The sequence below is a fragment of the Chinchilla lanigera genome, unplaced genomic scaffold (genome assembly GCF_000276665.1).
Source record: "Chinchilla lanigera isolate Chin_1 unplaced genomic scaffold, ChiLan1.0 scaffold00078, whole genome shotgun sequence".
In the NCBI taxonomy this organism is placed as follows: Eukaryota; Metazoa; Chordata; class Mammalia; order Rodentia; family Chinchillidae; genus Chinchilla; species Chinchilla lanigera.
In genome coordinates this window covers 9,763,957-9,782,580 of record NW_004955479.1, presented here as the reverse complement: position 1 = coordinate 9,782,580, position 18,624 = coordinate 9,763,957, and the positions used below count along the sequence as shown (strand labels likewise).

Below are 18,624 nucleotides of genomic sequence, written 5' to 3'. Positions count from 1 at the left end.
CCTGTCTCAAAAAGACCAAAAATAAATAAATAAATAAATAAATAAATAAATAAATAAATAAATAAATAAAATCTTTAAGATACCTGTCCTTTTAAGTTGAATTTTTAAAGTTTTCTTCATTCATTTAAGAAGTTCTTACTTCATCTTCACAGTACAATTGAGAAAGAAGTGCTTCTGAGTTGAGCATTGTTTTGAGTATTTCTGTTTTGGATCCCTGATAAGAAGGGAACTATAGGGCCCTCTTACTCTGCTTACTCTTAGACATATGGTCCTGTGATTCTCATCGCTTTTACTGTTACCACATGAAAGGTAATATTTAATCTCATGAGGATGTGTAGGTTTGGTTGAAACTCAGAGCATTTTTAGAAGTATAGTACTGTATAGTAATGATTACTGTTTTTAAATAGTGCCATGTGGAAGGTTGGCTATAAAATCACAGAATTTTTCTCCCTTTGCCTTCTACTCAAGAAAGCAGGCAAATGAAAATAACGTGAGGCTCATTAAGTTATGTTCAGAGATTTACAGATAGCTTGCCTGGTAAGAAGTATTCTAATCTCAAGCATATAATGAAATGATTCCAGAATTTCAGAAAAATACTTTTAAAAAGACTTCCATTTCACTACTTCTAAGATACCAACATGTATTACAGCAGTCGTTGATATTTTCCTACTAATCTATCCATAACTCTGTAATGTTTGTATTGTTCCTATCCTATTTCATAAATGGATGCATGTTTATTATTATGTGTTTCCTACAACAACCATTGAGAATAGTTAATGATTATTCAATAGGTCACTCATGTATCGTTCTATTTATTTTCTTTCAAAGATACCTAAGTAGAGTACAACAGTTACTGATAATCTCCTACCTCTTTTGTCTGTAACTCACTATTATTTGTCTATTTGTTTTCCTGAGAAACTATCTTGTAGATAACAATATGTAAAACAATAACCATTGATAATTTCCTACCACTTTGTCTGTAATTTGGTAAGCCTCCCCCCATTATTGTTATCCTTCTCTTACTCTTTAAAATTAAAAAAAAAAAAAAGACTTCCATTTCAGTATCAGTTTCTCTAAATTCAAAATCCATTATGTACTTTGGAGGAAGTTACCCCAAATGTAAAGCCATTCATCCTAACTGGAGTTTGGGTACTAAAATGGAGAGATATTTGAGAGTATAGTATAATAAATCTTACTAAAGAAAAAGTGGCTTTTTTAACTGGTTCTGTTTGTGTAAAAATGCATCTTCTTTCTTATATGACCTTAGTAATAATAAAACTCTGTACTGAGTTCTTTTTATCCTTTTTTTTTTTTTTTTTTTGCGTTTTTGAGACAGGGTCTCACTATGCAGTTCAGGCTGAGTTTGAGCTCACTTTGTACTCCAAGCTGGTCTCAATCTTGCACCGATCCTCCTGCCTCAACCTCCCAAGTGGTGGGATTACAGGCATGTGCCACCACACCTGGCCTTCCTTTTCTTTCTTATTGAAATAAACTATGCTTTCTTTTTTAATCTGACAGGTAGTAGAAATTTCCTTTAATTTTTGGTACCGACTAGGGGAGCATTTGTACAAAACTAATGATGAAGTCATACATGGCATCTTTAAAGCTTATATTCAGAGGCTGCTTCATGCCTTGGCTCGACACTGCCAGCTGGAACCAGACCATGTAAGTTCACTTCTCTTCTTCAAATCTTGATCTCCTCTTCTTCTCAGTACTAATTTGAGAAAATTAGAGCTAGTAGAATCTTCAGATTTTGCCACTTAAGCTTACAGTGAAGAAGTCAGTACTAGTATGACAAAGAGGCTGATGTACAAAAAATATTGCTCCTGCTGAGCAATTCTTCTTCCAGGTATTTATCTTAGTTCTGTGAAAGAAAAAATAGCTATTTTGTATTATCTAGAAAAATAAAAAATGGTAAGCTACGTATAACAATATGAGTGACATAAATTATGATATAGCACTTTGCTGAGCCTTTATCAATTAAAAATAATAATGATACTGAAATAGTTGGGTAATTAAATCACTCTAGAATTTTTAATAGTGTAATATATGTTTTTAATAGTGTGATATATATGTTTAAATTAAAACTAATACAAAAATGAAATACTTATATGAGGATGTTGAAAATTACATGTGGTCCTCTCTGTACATATATATCTTCACGTTATTTACAACGACTTCATAATTTTATTTTATTTTATTTTATTTTTGTTCTGTTTTGTTTTGTTTTTTTTTTCCCAGTACCAGGAATCGAACTCATGACCTTGCGCTTGCCAGGCAGGCGCTGTGCCACTGAGCTAAATCCCCGGCCCTGACTTCATAATTTTAAAAAACAGAATTAATTCATATGCTTTGAAAAAAAGCAGTTTCAAGAAATTTTATTTTAAAAGTCCATTGTAAGACCTTCCTTTGACCTTCATTCTTGGGTTTCTTCAAATTTTGCTTCATTTTAACATTTCATTAAATCTAGGACCTGGAGAAAATTTGATTACTTACAAATAAATCTGACATACCATTGTCTTAATTTGAATTTAGTATTATATTTAGAGAAAATTTTATTACTTACAAGTAAATCTGACATACCATTGTCTTAATTTGAATTTTAGTATTATATTTAAAGGCTGGGTATGGTGGCACATGCCTATAATTCCAGCACTCTGGGAGGCTGAGGCAGGAGGATTGTTGCAAGTTTGAGATCAGCCTGGGCTACAAAGTGAGCTCAAGGCCAGGCTGAACTGCATAGCAAGACCCTATCTCAAAAAGACCAAAAAAAAAAAACAAAAAAGACATTATATTTGCGTAATGGCGTTATGTATCTCTTTAGAATCTTAGTGATGACCTGGTCAAGTGGTTTTCAAACCACACACCCCTCTTAAAAAAAAAAGAAAAAAAACCCTAAAGAATCCTATCTTTCCATCTTACTTGAAAGATGAACATATAAGTAAAAGTAGGGCTACTCTGGTTTAAATGGTTCTATTTGATCCACTTTTTTCCTTCGCTAGTTCAGTGGTACCATTTCCTTGGCAAGTATTTATTTCATCTGAGACAGCCATTATTCCCTCCATATTTCTTGACTTTAATTTATTCATATTAAGAGTAGGGTTGAACCAGATCAGTTCTTAGTAGTACTAAGGGCCTTTTCTAGGTATAGGCTAAGATTCTCATATAGGCCCTTAACTATTTGAGCATTAATTAGTAACTCTTTACTTACATAAGTATACTATGATAGGAAGGATTTATAATTCTATTGGAAATTGTTGTGATAATGGCTGATTTGGAAGATTTTGAACACTAAAACTTCAGAGACTTGTTCAGTACTAAAGAGCTGACCCTAGATTGGCTTATAATTCTTAATTTACCACTTTTTCCAGGCTGCTTCTCACTTCTATCACCCCACATTTTTCCAAACATAAAAGAGGTATAGCTTGGAAAGGTAAAGCACGCACACATGTGAACAGAAAAGCTTCTTGTAGTAAAGGTAGAGGACAGGTTGTTTTCATTCAGCATACCCAACAGTTTAGGAGACCTTGTTCCCCTCTGTATAGTAAAATATGCTTGTGATTTAGGCAACTTTGGTTCACTGGGTTACAACTGCTTAATGGCATTTTCTTCTATTGATTTTATAGTAGTCATTGAAAGCCACAGTGAGTTTAAAATAAATGGAACCTGATTTAAAATTTCAGGAGGGGGTTCCTGAGGAAACGGATGACTTTGGAGAATTTCGGATGAGGGTATCAGACCTGGTGAAGGATTTGATTTTCTTGATTGGGTCTATGGAATGCTTTGCTCAGGTAAGCTCCTGTGGAGATTCTTGAGTCAGTTTTACTGATCACTTTAAATTGTGTTCACCATTATACCTTCTCTAAATGTTCCATTTCTTTTCTTCAAGTTTAGTTGCTGAATGGGATTACAGATATGCAGGTGCCTACCACATTGCCTGGCATATAGTAGCTATGTTTATTTAGTATCAATCCAATTACAGTCCACAGATAATTCAGTTATGATTTGGTCTATTACACTTGGTAGTAATAGCCGTTCCACTGGTGCAGTTGGAATGGAAGATGATAGATAAGCACTGAAGTCTCTAGGACATTGATAGGGAATTTAGGACTATCCAGGAAAAACAGGCACGTTTTCCTGCTTTAATAATTTTCTACCAGCTCTTGTCAACTCTTCTGGTTATTTGGCATTTCCTTTTCCTACCCTGTGCAGTTTCATCCCAGAAATGATGATACTAGATTTATAGTCCTGTGGTTTTCCTGACAATCAGTTGTAGTCATCATTGTTCCATATCACTTAACATTAGCATAATTTCAGATGATTTTTGTGTTGGTGGATTGCATTCTAATGAGGTTAGGTGTCTCTTTTGTAAAGAAAAAATTCCGCTTATATATCCTTCTAATTAGCTGGTTTTATAGGAACTTAAACTGTACTGCCAGTATTGATGCAGACAAATAGTTAAAACAGTAGAAAAGTAAAGATAATGTATGTGTAGAGGATTTACATTGTGTCCTCATTTTAAGTGTGTTTTTGTATTTATCAACTGTTAGGACCAGGAAAAAGACGTGTAATATGTTTTGTTTTCCCATAATATTCATTTTCTGGAGGCAGGTGATAATCTTGATAAATTCTTTGGGATCTAAATGAGTTTATTTCAAACATTAAAATAATTGTTATTTCTAGTTAATGAGGATGTGACAAATGAAAATAATATTCTTGTGTGGCTCTAAGAGATAATGAGGTTTAGAAACAAGGAGCTGGATTTCTAACAGCATTTTTTATTTTTATTTGCTTTGGAATTGTTTTCCTTTTAATGGATCCATAATGCAACTCTTCTTCTCTAGTTATATTCTACTCTGAAAGAAGGCAACCCACCCTGGGAGGTGACAGAAGCGGTTCTCTTTATCATGGCTGCTATAGCAAAGAGTGTTGATCCGTGAGTGTCTAATAAGTCTTTTGCTGGGAACTCTAAATATCAAAAGGAAAGGACTATTCTACCATTTTTCTTTTAAGTGCTGTATGTTTCTTTCTTTTTTTTTTTTTTTTTGATTTTTTGGTTTTTCTGCAGTACCGGGAACCGAACTCACGACCTTGCGCTTGCCAGGCAGGCGCTTTGCCGCTGAGCTTAATCTCCAGCCCTTAAGTGCTGTATGGTTAGAAACTCTCAGAATGTGTTACTTCTGTAATGCTGTCTAGTCTTCTGACTTCTAGAGTCTTGTTCAGGGTGGCCTGTATTGCTTATGCTATATTTTATCCATATTTCCTAGAGTTAAAATGATGTACGTTCATGCTAGGAATAGAATCTAATCTATTTTTCCAACTGAGGCTCTCATTTCAAAGAAGGTATGATCAAGAATTTGTTAGAGTATTAAATTATTGGTACTTGTTTAAAAGTAATTGAACAGGCATTAATTTGGCTCTCCTACTTTTGTGACTGTGGTTAAATTATCAATATTTTTAATTATATTGTTTTCCAGTTTTTCTTAGAGAATCATTTGTGAATTTTTGAGAGGCAAGGCACAAACCCCCTTTCACCTAAAAGAATAGCAAAATCTAAAGGGTAGTGATCTTTATTATTACCACTGAAAAATTTTATATTAAATTTGATTTCTAATTGCTTAGCGTAGAAATCCTATTTGTGACATGAATCCTTAAAGACAGAATTTTCTTTACATCATGAGTTTATACATTGATGTTAGTATCTATCAAGTTAGTTTGTATTTTGATTGGTTACCTTTAATCAACCTTTTCATTTGAGGCCTGAATTGGAAAGATGATTAACACAGATATTTGTTAATACCAAAGAACTTCTTAGTTGTTTTTCTGGGCTTAGTCAGTGAGATTTTCTGTTGTTTCTAATCCAGTAAATATTCAAAGAGTTGAGGTTTTATTTTTCTTTATTAAGTTATGGTCCTGAATTACATACTATATACTATTTGCTTTTAGACCTATTTTGGTGTCTTTGGAACCTTCTGTGATAGTCTGAAGGTTATTAAAATTATTAATGCTGGGTGTGGTGGCCCACACCTGTAATTCCAGTACTTAGGAGGCTGAGGCAGGAGGATTGCTGTAAGTTTGAGGCCAGCCTGGTCTACATAGTGAGTTCAAGGCCAGCCTGAGCAACATAGGGGGTCCCTGTCTCAAAACAAAACAAAAAATCATTAAAATCTTGAAAAGTGTTAGTTTAAAAAAGGATGGGTAGATAGTCTTCAATAATTAGCTTAGTGTTCAGAGGAAACTAAAGGCATAAATATAAGACGATTTTTTTATTGTTTGTTTATCTGCATGTCAAGCCAATTACATTACAATTTTTTAGTCCCTTGAAAGGACTTAATAGACCTAGTTATCAGCAGGGGGCGCTCTTGTGCTAATCCAGGATATTATTTACATTTTAAACATCTTCATTTCTGGATTAAGTTATATCACTTTGGGAGCATCCTCCACTCTGTTTAAAAGAACTTCAGCAAGTATAATTTGGGAGTGGGATAAGTTCATACAGCTGTGGAAAGTGCTTGGTTAACTTTATTTTTCTCCTCATGTCCCAATCAAGAAACCTTAGTCTATTCCTGAAGCTTTTTCCTTGTTCTTTCGGTTAGTGAGCTGGTCTACCTATACTTTTCTGGTGTTAAAGTTTCCAGTATCCAGCTATAAGAAATCTTTTGGAGAATAACAGTTAATAGAAAAATGAACTATGAAAGTTATTCATTCGGTTCACCATTCAGCAATATGTTTTGAGTGCCCACTATGTGCCAGGCACTGTTCTAGGTGCTGCAGATGTTAGAATAAATGGAATAGATTTTTTTTTTATAAGAAGACATTTTATTCCCAGTAAGTGTCTGCTTCTCCTATTGGAAGAGCCTCTCTTTGATAACATGATGAGTCCTTAGATAATTTCCTGGCATTCAGAAGATGAAGGAGCAGAATGCTTCTCCCCAAAGAATGATATCTTTCATTTATATTTTTTCCCTTTTTTTAAGAGTTTGAAAAACATTCACACCCAGTATTTAAAAAAATAACAAAACAACTTATTTGAATGGTTGTTTATTTATGAAGAAGTCCTTCAGCAGTGTGATGCTTCACTGCACCAGTTACTTTACCAGAACATAACCTCTGAAGTCAGTAATTTAAATACTTGCTTTCTGTACTCAGGGAGAACAACCCAACACTTGTGGAAGTCCTAGAAGGAGTTGTCCGTCTCCCAGAGACTGTGCATACAGCTGTGCGGTATACTAGCATTGAGCTGGTTGGAGAAATGAGTGAAGTGGTTGATCGAAATCCTCAGTTCCTTGGTACGTGTGAACTCTCTCCTCTATTGCTGCTAGTTGTGATTTTTCTGATTTTCTTCTCTTTGCTCTTTTTTTTTCAGCTTTTGGATTGTTTTTGACAGGTGAAACATTTGTAGGCACTTAGATTAAGTATGTTGTAAGTTGCTTAGTTGAGAAGACATTTGTAGGGGGCGCTGGGGATTTAGCTCAGCGGCACAGTGCCTGCCTGGCAAGCTCAAGGTCGTGAGTTCGATTCCCGGTACCAGAAAAAAAAAAAGGAGAAGACATTTGTAATTGATCTGGGAGGAGAACTTTGAAAAATTAGATATACAGATAGGGAAATTGTTTGATTCTAGTACTCTGCTTAAGCGTGAAGAGTGTTATATACATGTTCTTCATGTTCCATTTAAAAACTAAGAATTATTCAAAACTAGATAAATACAAATTAAGATGAAGAGTATTGAATTATGTTACCTCTGACACTGGCCCTTTTGACTTACAAAAATAACTAAAGGTCATATAAAGCACTCTTTTTTTTTTTTTTTTGTGGTACCAGGAATCAAACTTAGGACCTTGCGCTTACCAGGCAGGCATTTGTGCCACTGAGCTATATCCCCAGCCCAAGGTCATATAAAATAACTTTAGAATTGGAGGTAAAATTAGAAATTGGTTATCCTAACCCCCTCATACAGATATGGATGCTGAGATCCAAAGAAAATAATTTATGCAGAGTGACTGATACAGATAGAGACATAGATATATAGATATAGACAGCTCACATCAGGCACCTAAAAGGGAAGGATGCATTCCAAGAATTTAAGAATCCCAAAATTTGTGAATAATATTACATCCTTAAGTTTGATGTGTTTCCTTTGCAGTCTTAATTATCAGCTCTTGATTGATTTTATTTTATGCACAGTCTATCTGCTTTTAACAATTAAAATATTCGCTATAAAAGAATGTGTTCCTTCCCTTTTTTTCCATTTCTAGAGAGAGTATATGGTGGACATCCTCACATTGAAACTGAGGCACTTTCCAAGTTGAATGTACTATTTCAAAATGTTTTTTAAATGCCTATTTTCTAATTCTTGGATCTTTTCACTTCCATTATTTGTCCAAGTTATTTTTGGTGGTGGTGCTTGGGATTGAACCCAAGGGCCTTGTGTGTGTGAGGCAAGTGCCTGTACTACTTCAGCATTCTTTCTGAATCACTTTTCCACAGGGGAAAAAAAGTGAATTCATTTGTTTATTGTTTGATATACAAAGAGGGTGTCTCACTGTTTGCCCAGGCTGATCTCGAACTCCTGGACTCAAGTGATCCTCTGGCCTTAGCCTCTCAAGCAACTATGATTATAGGCACACACCACTTCACTCACCTTGTTCGTTTTGACTTAATGTCTCCTGTCCATGTCCAGTAAAAATAGCCAAAACCGCAAATACTCAGTTTGAGAACGAGTAAAGTCTTCATTGCTAGTTGTTGAGCTATGTTCCAGCTTCTAGGTCCTCTGAGAGTCTTATGCTAAAGAAGGTTGGGATGTTTGAGGATGGACGGGGCTGTGCTGTGTTGGTACATTGTATTGTTAGATAAAAAATGAAAATAAATGGTTTGAAATGGGCCTTAACACCTATTCTTTTGATTTCTTTGGTTTTTTTCATGGTTTGCTATGGGTCATTCTAAAATACAGTCATCATCAAATGCTGTTTAACCATATATGGTTTGCTTAGAGTTTTTCTATCAAAAAATTGTAATTTTTCTAAAGGAAAGTGAAATGATTGGAACTTACTCTACAGAAATTTATCTGTTCAAAAAAATTCATCTTTTCAATCAACTTTCTTTGAACATTTACATTTGGTAAAATTAAACATAGTAAATTAGTTCATTTAGTTGTGGTAAAGATTTGTCTGCATATTTCTAAGGCCTTTTGTAACTAGAAAGAAGCAGAAATAAAGTGTCTGCTTTAGATGACTGTAATTGTCTTCATTGTTGTAGGCCATGACGAGACCTCATAGAGCTTTCAGTGATGATGCAGACAGCCACCACTGGTGCAGGCTGTTTTACCCCGTGATCAACCTCTGGGTCTAATGGGCACTCTGAGTTTTTTATTCTGTGTTACAGTACTATTGTAATAATTAGATGGCCATCTAAATGCTTCAGTTAGTGCTTTTCTTTTTTTTTTCTATTAGTGGTTTTCAAACTGTGCCCATGAATGGTAGAGTTAGAAGGAGCAGTGGGCCACCACGAGGAAAGAAATAGGAGGTGAAACAGGGGTCCAGGCTGCCCGGCACTAAGTCAACAAGATCAGCTCTATTTTTATGTTTTTATATTGGGGACTCTGTACATATTTTTTAAAGAATTCTTTGACTTTAAAAAAAAGTACAAACTTCTGTTCTAACAAACTAGTTTTTTTTTTTTTTAGTTTCGTGTATGTATAATCTCTATTTGGCTTTACTCCTTAGACCCTGTGTTGGGCTATTTGATGAAAGGCCTGTGTGAAAAGCCCCTGGCTTCTGCTGCAGCTAAAGCCATTCATAACATTTGCTCTGTCTGCCGAGATCACATGGCTCAGCACTTTAATGGACTCCTGGAGATTGCCCGATCCCTTGACTCCTTCATGCTATCTCCAGAAGCTGCTGTGGGCTTGCTAAAAGGTATTTCATTAAGGTGTTAACTAGTACCAATCTCTTGTAGGCCACTGCTTCGTGTTATCTTACATAAACATGTTGCAGTTTTTCAGTTATAATGTACTTAAGTAATGGTGAAGGTGGCTTTTCTACTTGGGAGGGTGTTAACTTTGTGTGCTTGCATTTGTGTGCATGGCACAGATTTAGATTTTGTGTGGCAACAACACATTTGAATTAAACGTAGTTGCTTTTTAAATTGGAGGAAGAATTAAAACAGAGACTAAATAAGTAGGTAATGTCATTCCAAAAAGATTAAGTAGAAATTGCAAAGTTGTGTGCATGGGTCAGTGTGAAAAGTAGAAGCAAGGGTCCTGCTGGCTCTGCTCACACTGGATACCTGCTTTACAGAAGTGGACAGCTGGAGTGGGGAGAGGCGCAGACTGATGGAAGAACTAGAGATAGTAAGGTTAGGAAAAAAGACAGAAATAACTTTAAACATGATGGTTATTTTTAAACATTTGGACGATTATTTTATAGAAAGGGATCATACTAATTCACTTCTCAGCCATTTAGAGGAAAGCTCATACTGGCTCCTAGAAAGAAAATGCTTTCTAGCCAAACTTTCTGAAGTCAGATTAGGGTGCCCTTGAGGTAGTAAAATCCTTCTAGCTGGCAAATTAGAGGGGGCTGCAGTGTTAACAAGTAAAGGATCAGGTAAGATGACCTGTGTTGGTGTCTTCTGAGCATGTGTGTCAGACAGCCTTTGCAGGAGTAGATGACTATGTGTGAATGAATTCTATTCTCTTGTTTCTGTGACTAGGTTCTTCACTAGCTTGTGGAACTATGCTTTTTCCACAGATAATTCTTTTTGTGCCGTGGGTTTTGTTGTTAAAGCTTTGGCATTAGCTTTGTGGAGATGATTTGTAAAGTCCTTGAATAACTCGAAGGGAGGCATGTTGTTATCTATACCTCCATAGGTATAGATAGTAAGGCATTAAATCACAGGTATTCTTGCTTGTCATATAACCATGATTCTGACATGGTGTTCATCCTGAAGTAGACTGTGGTCTCCCAGTTATCAGTGATACGTTCTACACATAAAAAACTATTTGGTAACAATTTTTTTTCCATAAAAATGAATTGAAAAGAAAATCATATTCAAGTTAGGTTCCCCTCACCACACACACACAGTTTTAAGTCTAATTTGATAGCTTATGGACTTTTTTATTCAGTCTTGGGGATGAGTTATTATTCTATTGAATGAAATTTAAGTTGAAAAAAATCACAGTTGAGGTTTTTTTTTTTTAACCTGAAGGGCAGTTGGCTAATCTGTAATCTTTGGATTTGGGGACTGATTAGTAGGGATTACAACAAGAGGGAGACTAAGTAGTAAGGGCGGGCTTTGTATCCCCGCTTAAACCTAATGTCTTTTTTTCTTTTTGTTTCTTTTTTTTTAACCTATTGAGTTCCAAGTTAAAAATTTATTTGAAGAGAAGAGAGAGACTTCTATAATTTTTTTTTTTTTGGTCTTTTTTGAGACAGGGTCTTGCTATGCAGTTCAGGCTGGCCTTGAGCTTACTTTGTAGCCCAAGCTGGTCTCGAACTCGCAATGATCCTCCTGCCTCAGCCTCCCGAGTGCTGGGATTACAGGCGTGCGCCACCATGCCTGGCTTATAAATATTTCTTTAAAAAAGAAAGGCAAACTTGATTGCTAACTTTCTGTTCAAATTACTTACCTCACAGATGGAGAGACTGAGTCTGAGGAGAGTACACAGTAGATGACCAGGAAATCTTGTGACTTTGGTTCTCTCTTTCTGAAAGCATTATGTCAGCATTTCTTAGATCTCTCTGATAAGAGTTGCCTAAGGTGCTTATCAAAAACAGAGGCTCTTCCTGATCCACTAAATCAGACTCTCTAGGAAGGAAGAGAAACATTGCATTATGGTATATAAAAATAGCTTTGGCATTAGCTTTGTGGAGATGATTTGTAAAGTCCTTGAATAACTCGAAGGGAGGCATGTTTAAACATCTTTAAGCCAAAAGGCTGCTGAAAAGAAATAATGCTTTGATTGTAAATGTCAGTGTAAAAGCCAGTCTATAGTCTTCTAAGTCAAATTGAAAATAAATAAATAGATAAATAACAGAATGCTGTAGTTTTAGAAAGTGCTAATTTAAAAAAAAAAATGGAATCAATCAGCTTTTTCTGTTAACCTGTATAGTGTAACCCATTTAGTTGAATTACTTCAATTTAGGTTTTATTTTCTTCATTTTCATCTTTATTTTTTAGGGACAGCACTTGTCTTAGCCAGATTACCATTGGATAAGATTACTGAATGTCTCAGTGAACTATGTTCTGTTCAGGTTATGGCATTGAAAAAGGTAAGTCCAATTAAGTAAGGAATGAAACAAATATAAGAAGTTATTCTGTTGGAAGAGAAAAGACAAATTTTCTTATTTACAGATTATCTTCTATCTAGAAAAGCCAAGAGAATGAACTGAGAAATCACTGTGATTAGTCTGTCAAAGTAGCTACATACAAAGAAAAAGTGCAGTCATGCTTCCCTTTATGACAGGGATACCTTCTGAGAAGTTAATTAGTACGCATTTTTGTAGTTGTGCAAACAGCGTGCACACAGACTCAGATGGTATAAGCCAGTCACATACATAGCCTCTTCCACGCAATCATGAGATGTAGGAGGCTGCTTGCAGCATATTGCAGCACACTGTTTTACAGTGAGCCTCTCCTTTTAAGTAGGAACACACTGTAAAATGATAAAAAGTAGTGGTAAATGCATAAACCTTAACAGTCATTTATTATCAAGTATTATGTACTGTACGTAATCGTAGTGCTGTGTTCTTATACCACTAGCAGCGCAGTTGGTTTGTTTATATCAGTATCACCACAGACAGAACGGTAGAGTGACAGCTATGAAGTTACAAGGTGAAAGGAATTTTTCAGCTCCATTACAATCTTTTGGGACCACCATTTATTATATGTTCTGGCATTGACCAAAATAATGCTTATCTAGCACTTGACTATTTCACAATCAGTAAAATAACCAATCAGAATGTAAATGGGAAAAAACCATTCAAGTTAGAGTCAAAACCATAACCGTGCTGGGTGTGGTGGTACATGCCTGTTAGTATCAGCACTATGGGAGGCTGAGTCAAGAAGCTCACGAGTTTGAGCCCACCATGGGCACCTTAGTGAGGTGACCCCATCTCAAAATATAAAATAAAAAGAGCTGGGAATGTAGATCATTGTGAATGCCCTGGTTTCAGTCCCCAGTACCACCCCAAAAAACAAGACAAAAAAATACCATAATCTATCATGTATCCTTCAAGACTATTTTAAGGTATTACCTCATCCCCAATTACATTTTTAGTGCAATAATAGTAGACATACCAATGGGGTTTTTAGAACATTATATAATGACTCTAAAGTTCATCTTCATTAATATACTGGTAAGAATATCTAAGAAATTGTACCCAAAAAAATGAGAGGCATCTTATTTAGAGCTGTAATAAATTTAAAGCCTTATTATACAAAGCTAGTATCTTAATAAATAATTTAAATAAATGGAAAAAAATCAAATGATACTATTTTCTACTCCTGTGATCAGATAGTAAAATGTATACTATGTACTCTTGGCCAGGATGCAGTAAGATGAAGAAAAGTAATTTGACAATACAAATTAAGTTTGCACATCTTAAGTAATTTGTATGCTGTTTATAAGGCTATAGAGATAGGGAGGTTGATGGTTAAAGGTGTGTGAAGTGTTTGCTAACTTACACATGTGACCACTGGGTGTTACTGTTTCTTTCTTTAGCTATTGTCTCAGGAGCCCAGCAATGGCATATCTTCAGACCCTACTGTGTTCTTAGATCGCCTAGCGGTGATATTTAGGTAAGAAGGGAGACTGGATTCCTTGCTTGGGTTGAAAACGCGAATGAAACCTACCTAAAGTTTTGGAGCAAAGGCAAATTCTAAGAATTCATTCTTGGTAGACCTTTGTCAAAAGAAGTTTTAAAAATATAATTGACTCTTTTGGTCTCTATTTCAGTGATTGTCAAACTTTAGCATGTATTAGAAACCTAGAGAGTTTATCAAAACACAGGTTGCTGGGGACCAGCTCTTAAGCTTCTGATTCTTTGCATCTTGAGTAGGACTTGAAAAATTGCATTTCCAGTAAGTTCCCAAGTAATGCTGCTGCTGCATGGTGTTTCAGAGCCTTTGATACATCTAAATTATCTATACCTAGTGTATGATACACAGAGAGAGAGAGAGAGAGAGAATACTAATAAACTGTCCTCAATGATCAAGTGAAATTAGTCACTCTGAAGTCAAGAAGAGCCAGTGACTAGAAAGGCATTTGAGTGACAGTGTCAAAATGTGTACCCAATTAAATTATGTAATTCATAAATTTGTGAGACTGACAGAGCTTTTTAAGTGAGTAGATAGAGTAATGGTTGCATAGAACTATGTGTAGGTGAAGTTAAGGCACTGTTTTCATTTATTAGCTATTGTCAACAAATCTAGGTTGGTGCAATGCTTTGCTTATATAGTTAGGAGGGCCCTGTTACATGCCATTCTGATCCTGTTAATGATAACACTTATTTTACAGTAAATAAGAGGAAATCTACAATAGGTGTAAATGCTTAAAGAAAACCAGATTTTTATTAAGTTATTGTTGGGTTTTTTTTAGAATTGAAGAGTAGCTTGAGGTTAGTAGTTAATCGTGTAGTTTTCTGACTGCTTTTCCTCAAATTAGAACCAGATAGAGTAGTTGGATTTGACATAATTGTGGGTGGGTATGTGTTGTGTATCACTGAATTCAGACAAGAATTATGAGAAATATCTGTGGCAGATACAGTTCTTAAAGCTTTATGTCTTTTAATGGGAATGGGGCAGTGCTTGGTTTCTTATGAAGGACTCATACAGCTTGTGTATAGTTTTTTTTTTATTAATTGGGAAGAAACTACATACTTAGATTTATAAAGAGGAGAAATGGGAAAAGTAAAAGGATTGGGAAAAAATAGTAGTTCCTTAGAGTTCATGTAAGCAGAGTTGGATAGAATTTGGATGTTCTAGTGGAAGTGACTTGATGGTGGCAAAAAAAAAATGATAGTATAGTTGAAAGTATGTGCTTGTTTTCGTGTAACTGAAGTAAGAGGGAAGGATGCTGCTGTAAATGATTCCACTGTCTGGTCTTCTTTCTGTGGTAACGATTATACTAAGCAAGCAGGGAGCAAGGATCTTGCTCTTTTTTCACTATTTTGGGTCCTTGTCTATTTCCAGACACACCAATCCCATTGTGGAAAATGGACAGACTCATCCATGCCAAAAAGTCATACAGGAAGTAAGTGCTAATGGATGCCTGTGGAATCAAGGCTTTCTTCTTTTCCTTACAAGGCTTTGGGTAACTGGGTTTCGAAGGTACTGTCTTCTAGGTTGATGGGGACATTCTAATTGTTGATATGGTTTCAATTTCAATGAAATGTGGGACAGATCATCCAGATGCTTTTGGCTTTAGATTTGATAACAAAACAGGCTATGGGGAAATGCACTGAAAGGCCAGAGAAGTACAGAATAACTGTGTGACCCAGGAGGTGTGATACATTTTTTTCCTTTTCATGGTGAGAGAGATCAAGTGTAAGACATGCACGCTAGGCAAGACCAGCAAAATGTTTTTGACAAACCTAACGGCTTCAATTTCCCCACTGAGAGCATACTTCCCTTATGCTGTTTCCACTAAGGATAATCTGAGGAACAAGGGTAATGGTTTTGAGAAGTGCTTTTTAGACTTCAGGTGGGAAATTATATAAATACTAAATATCCTTAATTGTTTAAGTATCTCCTTCCCTGTAATTCATTGTTTTCACCCTCATTCTGGGAGTCTGAAGTTTAGGAAAATGTGCATCTTCCTTTTAGTAAAGTTAGGCGTGTGCTACCTCTTATAAAGAGTTGTGTTGTTTCTCTTAAAAAGGGATTGGGTTTTGGTGATGGGTAGTATATCGAACGCACACACATCGGCCAGAATCAGAGCATGTATGTTCCTGTAGAGAAAGTTTTATACAGATTATTTAAAATTAAGTGAGGTGTTAACCAACTTAGGAACATCTTTTCAGGTCTTAGTTGTTGATTATTTTCTTTCTTGTACTTTGTCACTTTTGACTTAGATATGGCCAGTTTTATCCGAGACTCTAAATAAACACCGGGCTGATAATCGGATTGTAGAACGTTGTTGCAGATGCCTGCGTTTCGCTGTTCGCTGTGTAGGCAAAGGATCTGCAGCCCTGCTACAGCCACTAGTCACACAGGTAAGTTCCCTACAAGAGGAATTCACACAGAATTTCCAGTAGGAGTCTTTAGAGCAAAAACTTCTGGCAGAATGCTTTTGACTTACTAAATACAAACTAAAAAAAATTTGAAAGAGATTAAGTGCCTATGGTTGATGTGTTGTCTATAAGAGAAGACAGCCTGTAATCTCTTCTGTATAGTGGTAGTCTGAATAGTAACACATTCCAGTGTGAAATTATGTGAAGAGAATGACTCATACTCAGCCTTTATATACCAAGGGGAAGCATTTTTATGTTAATTTTCTTAGGGAAAAAAATGTGCTAAGTCAAACTTTTATTTCTCCATTACAGTTTTTTTCACATGAGTCTTTTATTTGTCAAAATATAAATTTGACTCTCAAGCATCAAGATCTATATGATATGGTAGTGTTGCATGGGAGATGGAGGCCGGCAGATCGCAAGTTCAAGACCAGCCTGAGCTACTGGCATGGTGGCGCATGCCTGTAATCCCAGCACTCAGGAAGCTAAGGCAGGAGGATCGCTGTGAGTTCAAGGCCAGCCTGAACTGCATATTGAAACCCTGTCTCAAAAAGAGAAAAAAAAAACTATCCTGACCAACTTCGTGAGGCCCTGTCTCAAAATAAAAATAAGGACTGGGCGTGTAGCTCAGTGGTAGAGTCCCTGCCCATCATGCATGAGGCCCTAGGTTCAATTCCTAGTACTGTGCCCCCAAAAAAGCAGTTTGATGCTGTGACTCACTGTATGAAGTATTCACATGTAGTTACTCCGCATGGGATGCCTGTGCGTAGACCACTAAGCAGTTTGTTTCGCTGTTAACCTCAGCAAGGCCATAAACTTTGCCAATGTAGCACATTTAAGTTTCGCCTCCCAGCACTTTTGTGCTGCACTGGCAAAGCTGAGTTAGTCAGAAGACTGACTAGCCAGTTATGGTGTCCATTTTTACAGTGTGGTCTGTTACGAAAGATTGACAATCCCTGATTTAAACCATTCATATGTAGGGCTCTCATCTCCTGCTCGTTCCGTGCCATATGCTGATGAAAGAAGCAGTTACTCTGTCATCCCCCACCAAGCTCATAGTGTTGAATTTATATAAGATCAATACAGATGTCTTGGGATGGTATTTTAAATGGGTAAATATACTTGCCTGTTAATTTTTGGAAGATACTGGAGTTCTAAAAACTGTGTCTCCCCCACCCCCTCCACTTTGGTACTAGGATGGAAGCCAGGGCCTTCACACTGAGCTATATATCCGTAGTCTTTTTAAATTTTTTTATATTGAGATGTGATTTTGCTTAAGTTGCCTGGACTTGTGCGCAGCCTCTCAGAATGCTGAGATTACAGGTGTATGTCATCACTCCTGACTACAAATAATTTTTAAATTTAAATGTGTGTATTATACTAAGATTCTTATTCTTTTGAGGTGCATGTATTTTTTTGAAATAATGATTTTTAATTAAAAGATGATTTTAAGAACAACTTAGTTTAAACAGTCCCTTCAGTTTTCTCCAAGAAATACATTTGATGTTTTTGTTGCTACTATGGCTATATGTGCTGTTAAAATGTAAGACTTATCTATAATGCAAGTAAGTACAACCTTTAGAGATTGGGAGCTTTTTTTTGAGAGTCTCATTCTAATTCAGGCTGGCCTTGAACTTGCTATGTAGTCTAGGCTGCCCTTAAACTCCCAAGTGATGCTCCTGTCTCAGCCTTCTTTTTTTTTTTTTTTCCAGCGGAGGGTTCTTTTTGAGACAGGGTCTCAGTATGCAGTTCAGGCTGGCCTTGAGCTCACATTGTAGCCTAGACTGGTCTCAAACTCGCAATGATCCTCCTGCCTCAGCCTTCTAAGTGCTGGGATTGCAGGCATGCGCCACTACACCTGACTAGAGGTTGGGAATGGAAAAATAATGCTAGTTTTGCAAAGAGTACATGAGCTCTGTAATGGGTTCCAGTTTCTAGACAGCTGTTTCATAAGATAAAAGATCAAAGGCTTCCTGAAATCTTAGCACTTCAGGACACCGAGGCATGAAGATCACAAGTTGAAGCCCAGCCTGGGCAATTTAGTGACTTAACAAGACCCTGCCTTAAATAAAAGGCTGGGGATGTAGTTCAGTGTAAAGGCCCTGGGTTGAATCCCACACCACTGTCTCCCCCGCCACACACCAGAAAGAAAAAGAGGGAGGGATGGAGGAGAGAATTAAAGAAAGAAGAAGAAAGGGAAGGGAGAGGAAATAAAAGGAAAGGTCAAAGGCTTGAAAGAACTCTAGAAAACTTGAAAATTATTGAGAAATCTAACCCTGTGTTTCAAAACACATTACGGACAAGCTTTACCATATAACCTTAAAGATAAGAGATCAGTCTATCTCTGAATTTCTTCCTGGAAACAGCTTCCTAAGTTGATATTTTCTGAAGAATGAAG

The 18,624-nt window shown here is 36.2% G+C and overlaps 1 protein-coding gene across 2 annotated transcripts in view; it reads left to right on the top strand.

Annotated features, from left to right (window-relative positions):
- The window catches only part of Tnpo3 (transportin 3), a 91,350-nt gene that overhangs the window by 48,696 nt on the left and 24,030 nt on the right, over nt 1–18,624 (top strand). For both annotated transcript variants that reach the window (XM_005402403.2, XM_005402405.2), the window contains 9 exons: nt 1,519–1,665; nt 3,684–3,791; nt 4,845–4,936; nt 7,150–7,289; nt 9,723–9,914; nt 12,175–12,266; nt 13,718–13,794; nt 15,187–15,247; nt 16,068–16,208. In XM_005402403.2, coding sequence (XP_005402460.1) covers nt 1,519–1,665; nt 3,684–3,791; nt 4,845–4,936; nt 7,150–7,289; nt 9,723–9,914; nt 12,175–12,266; nt 13,718–13,794; nt 15,187–15,247; nt 16,068–16,208 — 1,050 coding nt within the window. The remainder of the gene's footprint in view (nt 1–1,518; nt 1,666–3,683; nt 3,792–4,844; nt 4,937–7,149; nt 7,290–9,722; nt 9,915–12,174; nt 12,267–13,717; nt 13,795–15,186; nt 15,248–16,067; nt 16,209–18,624) is intronic.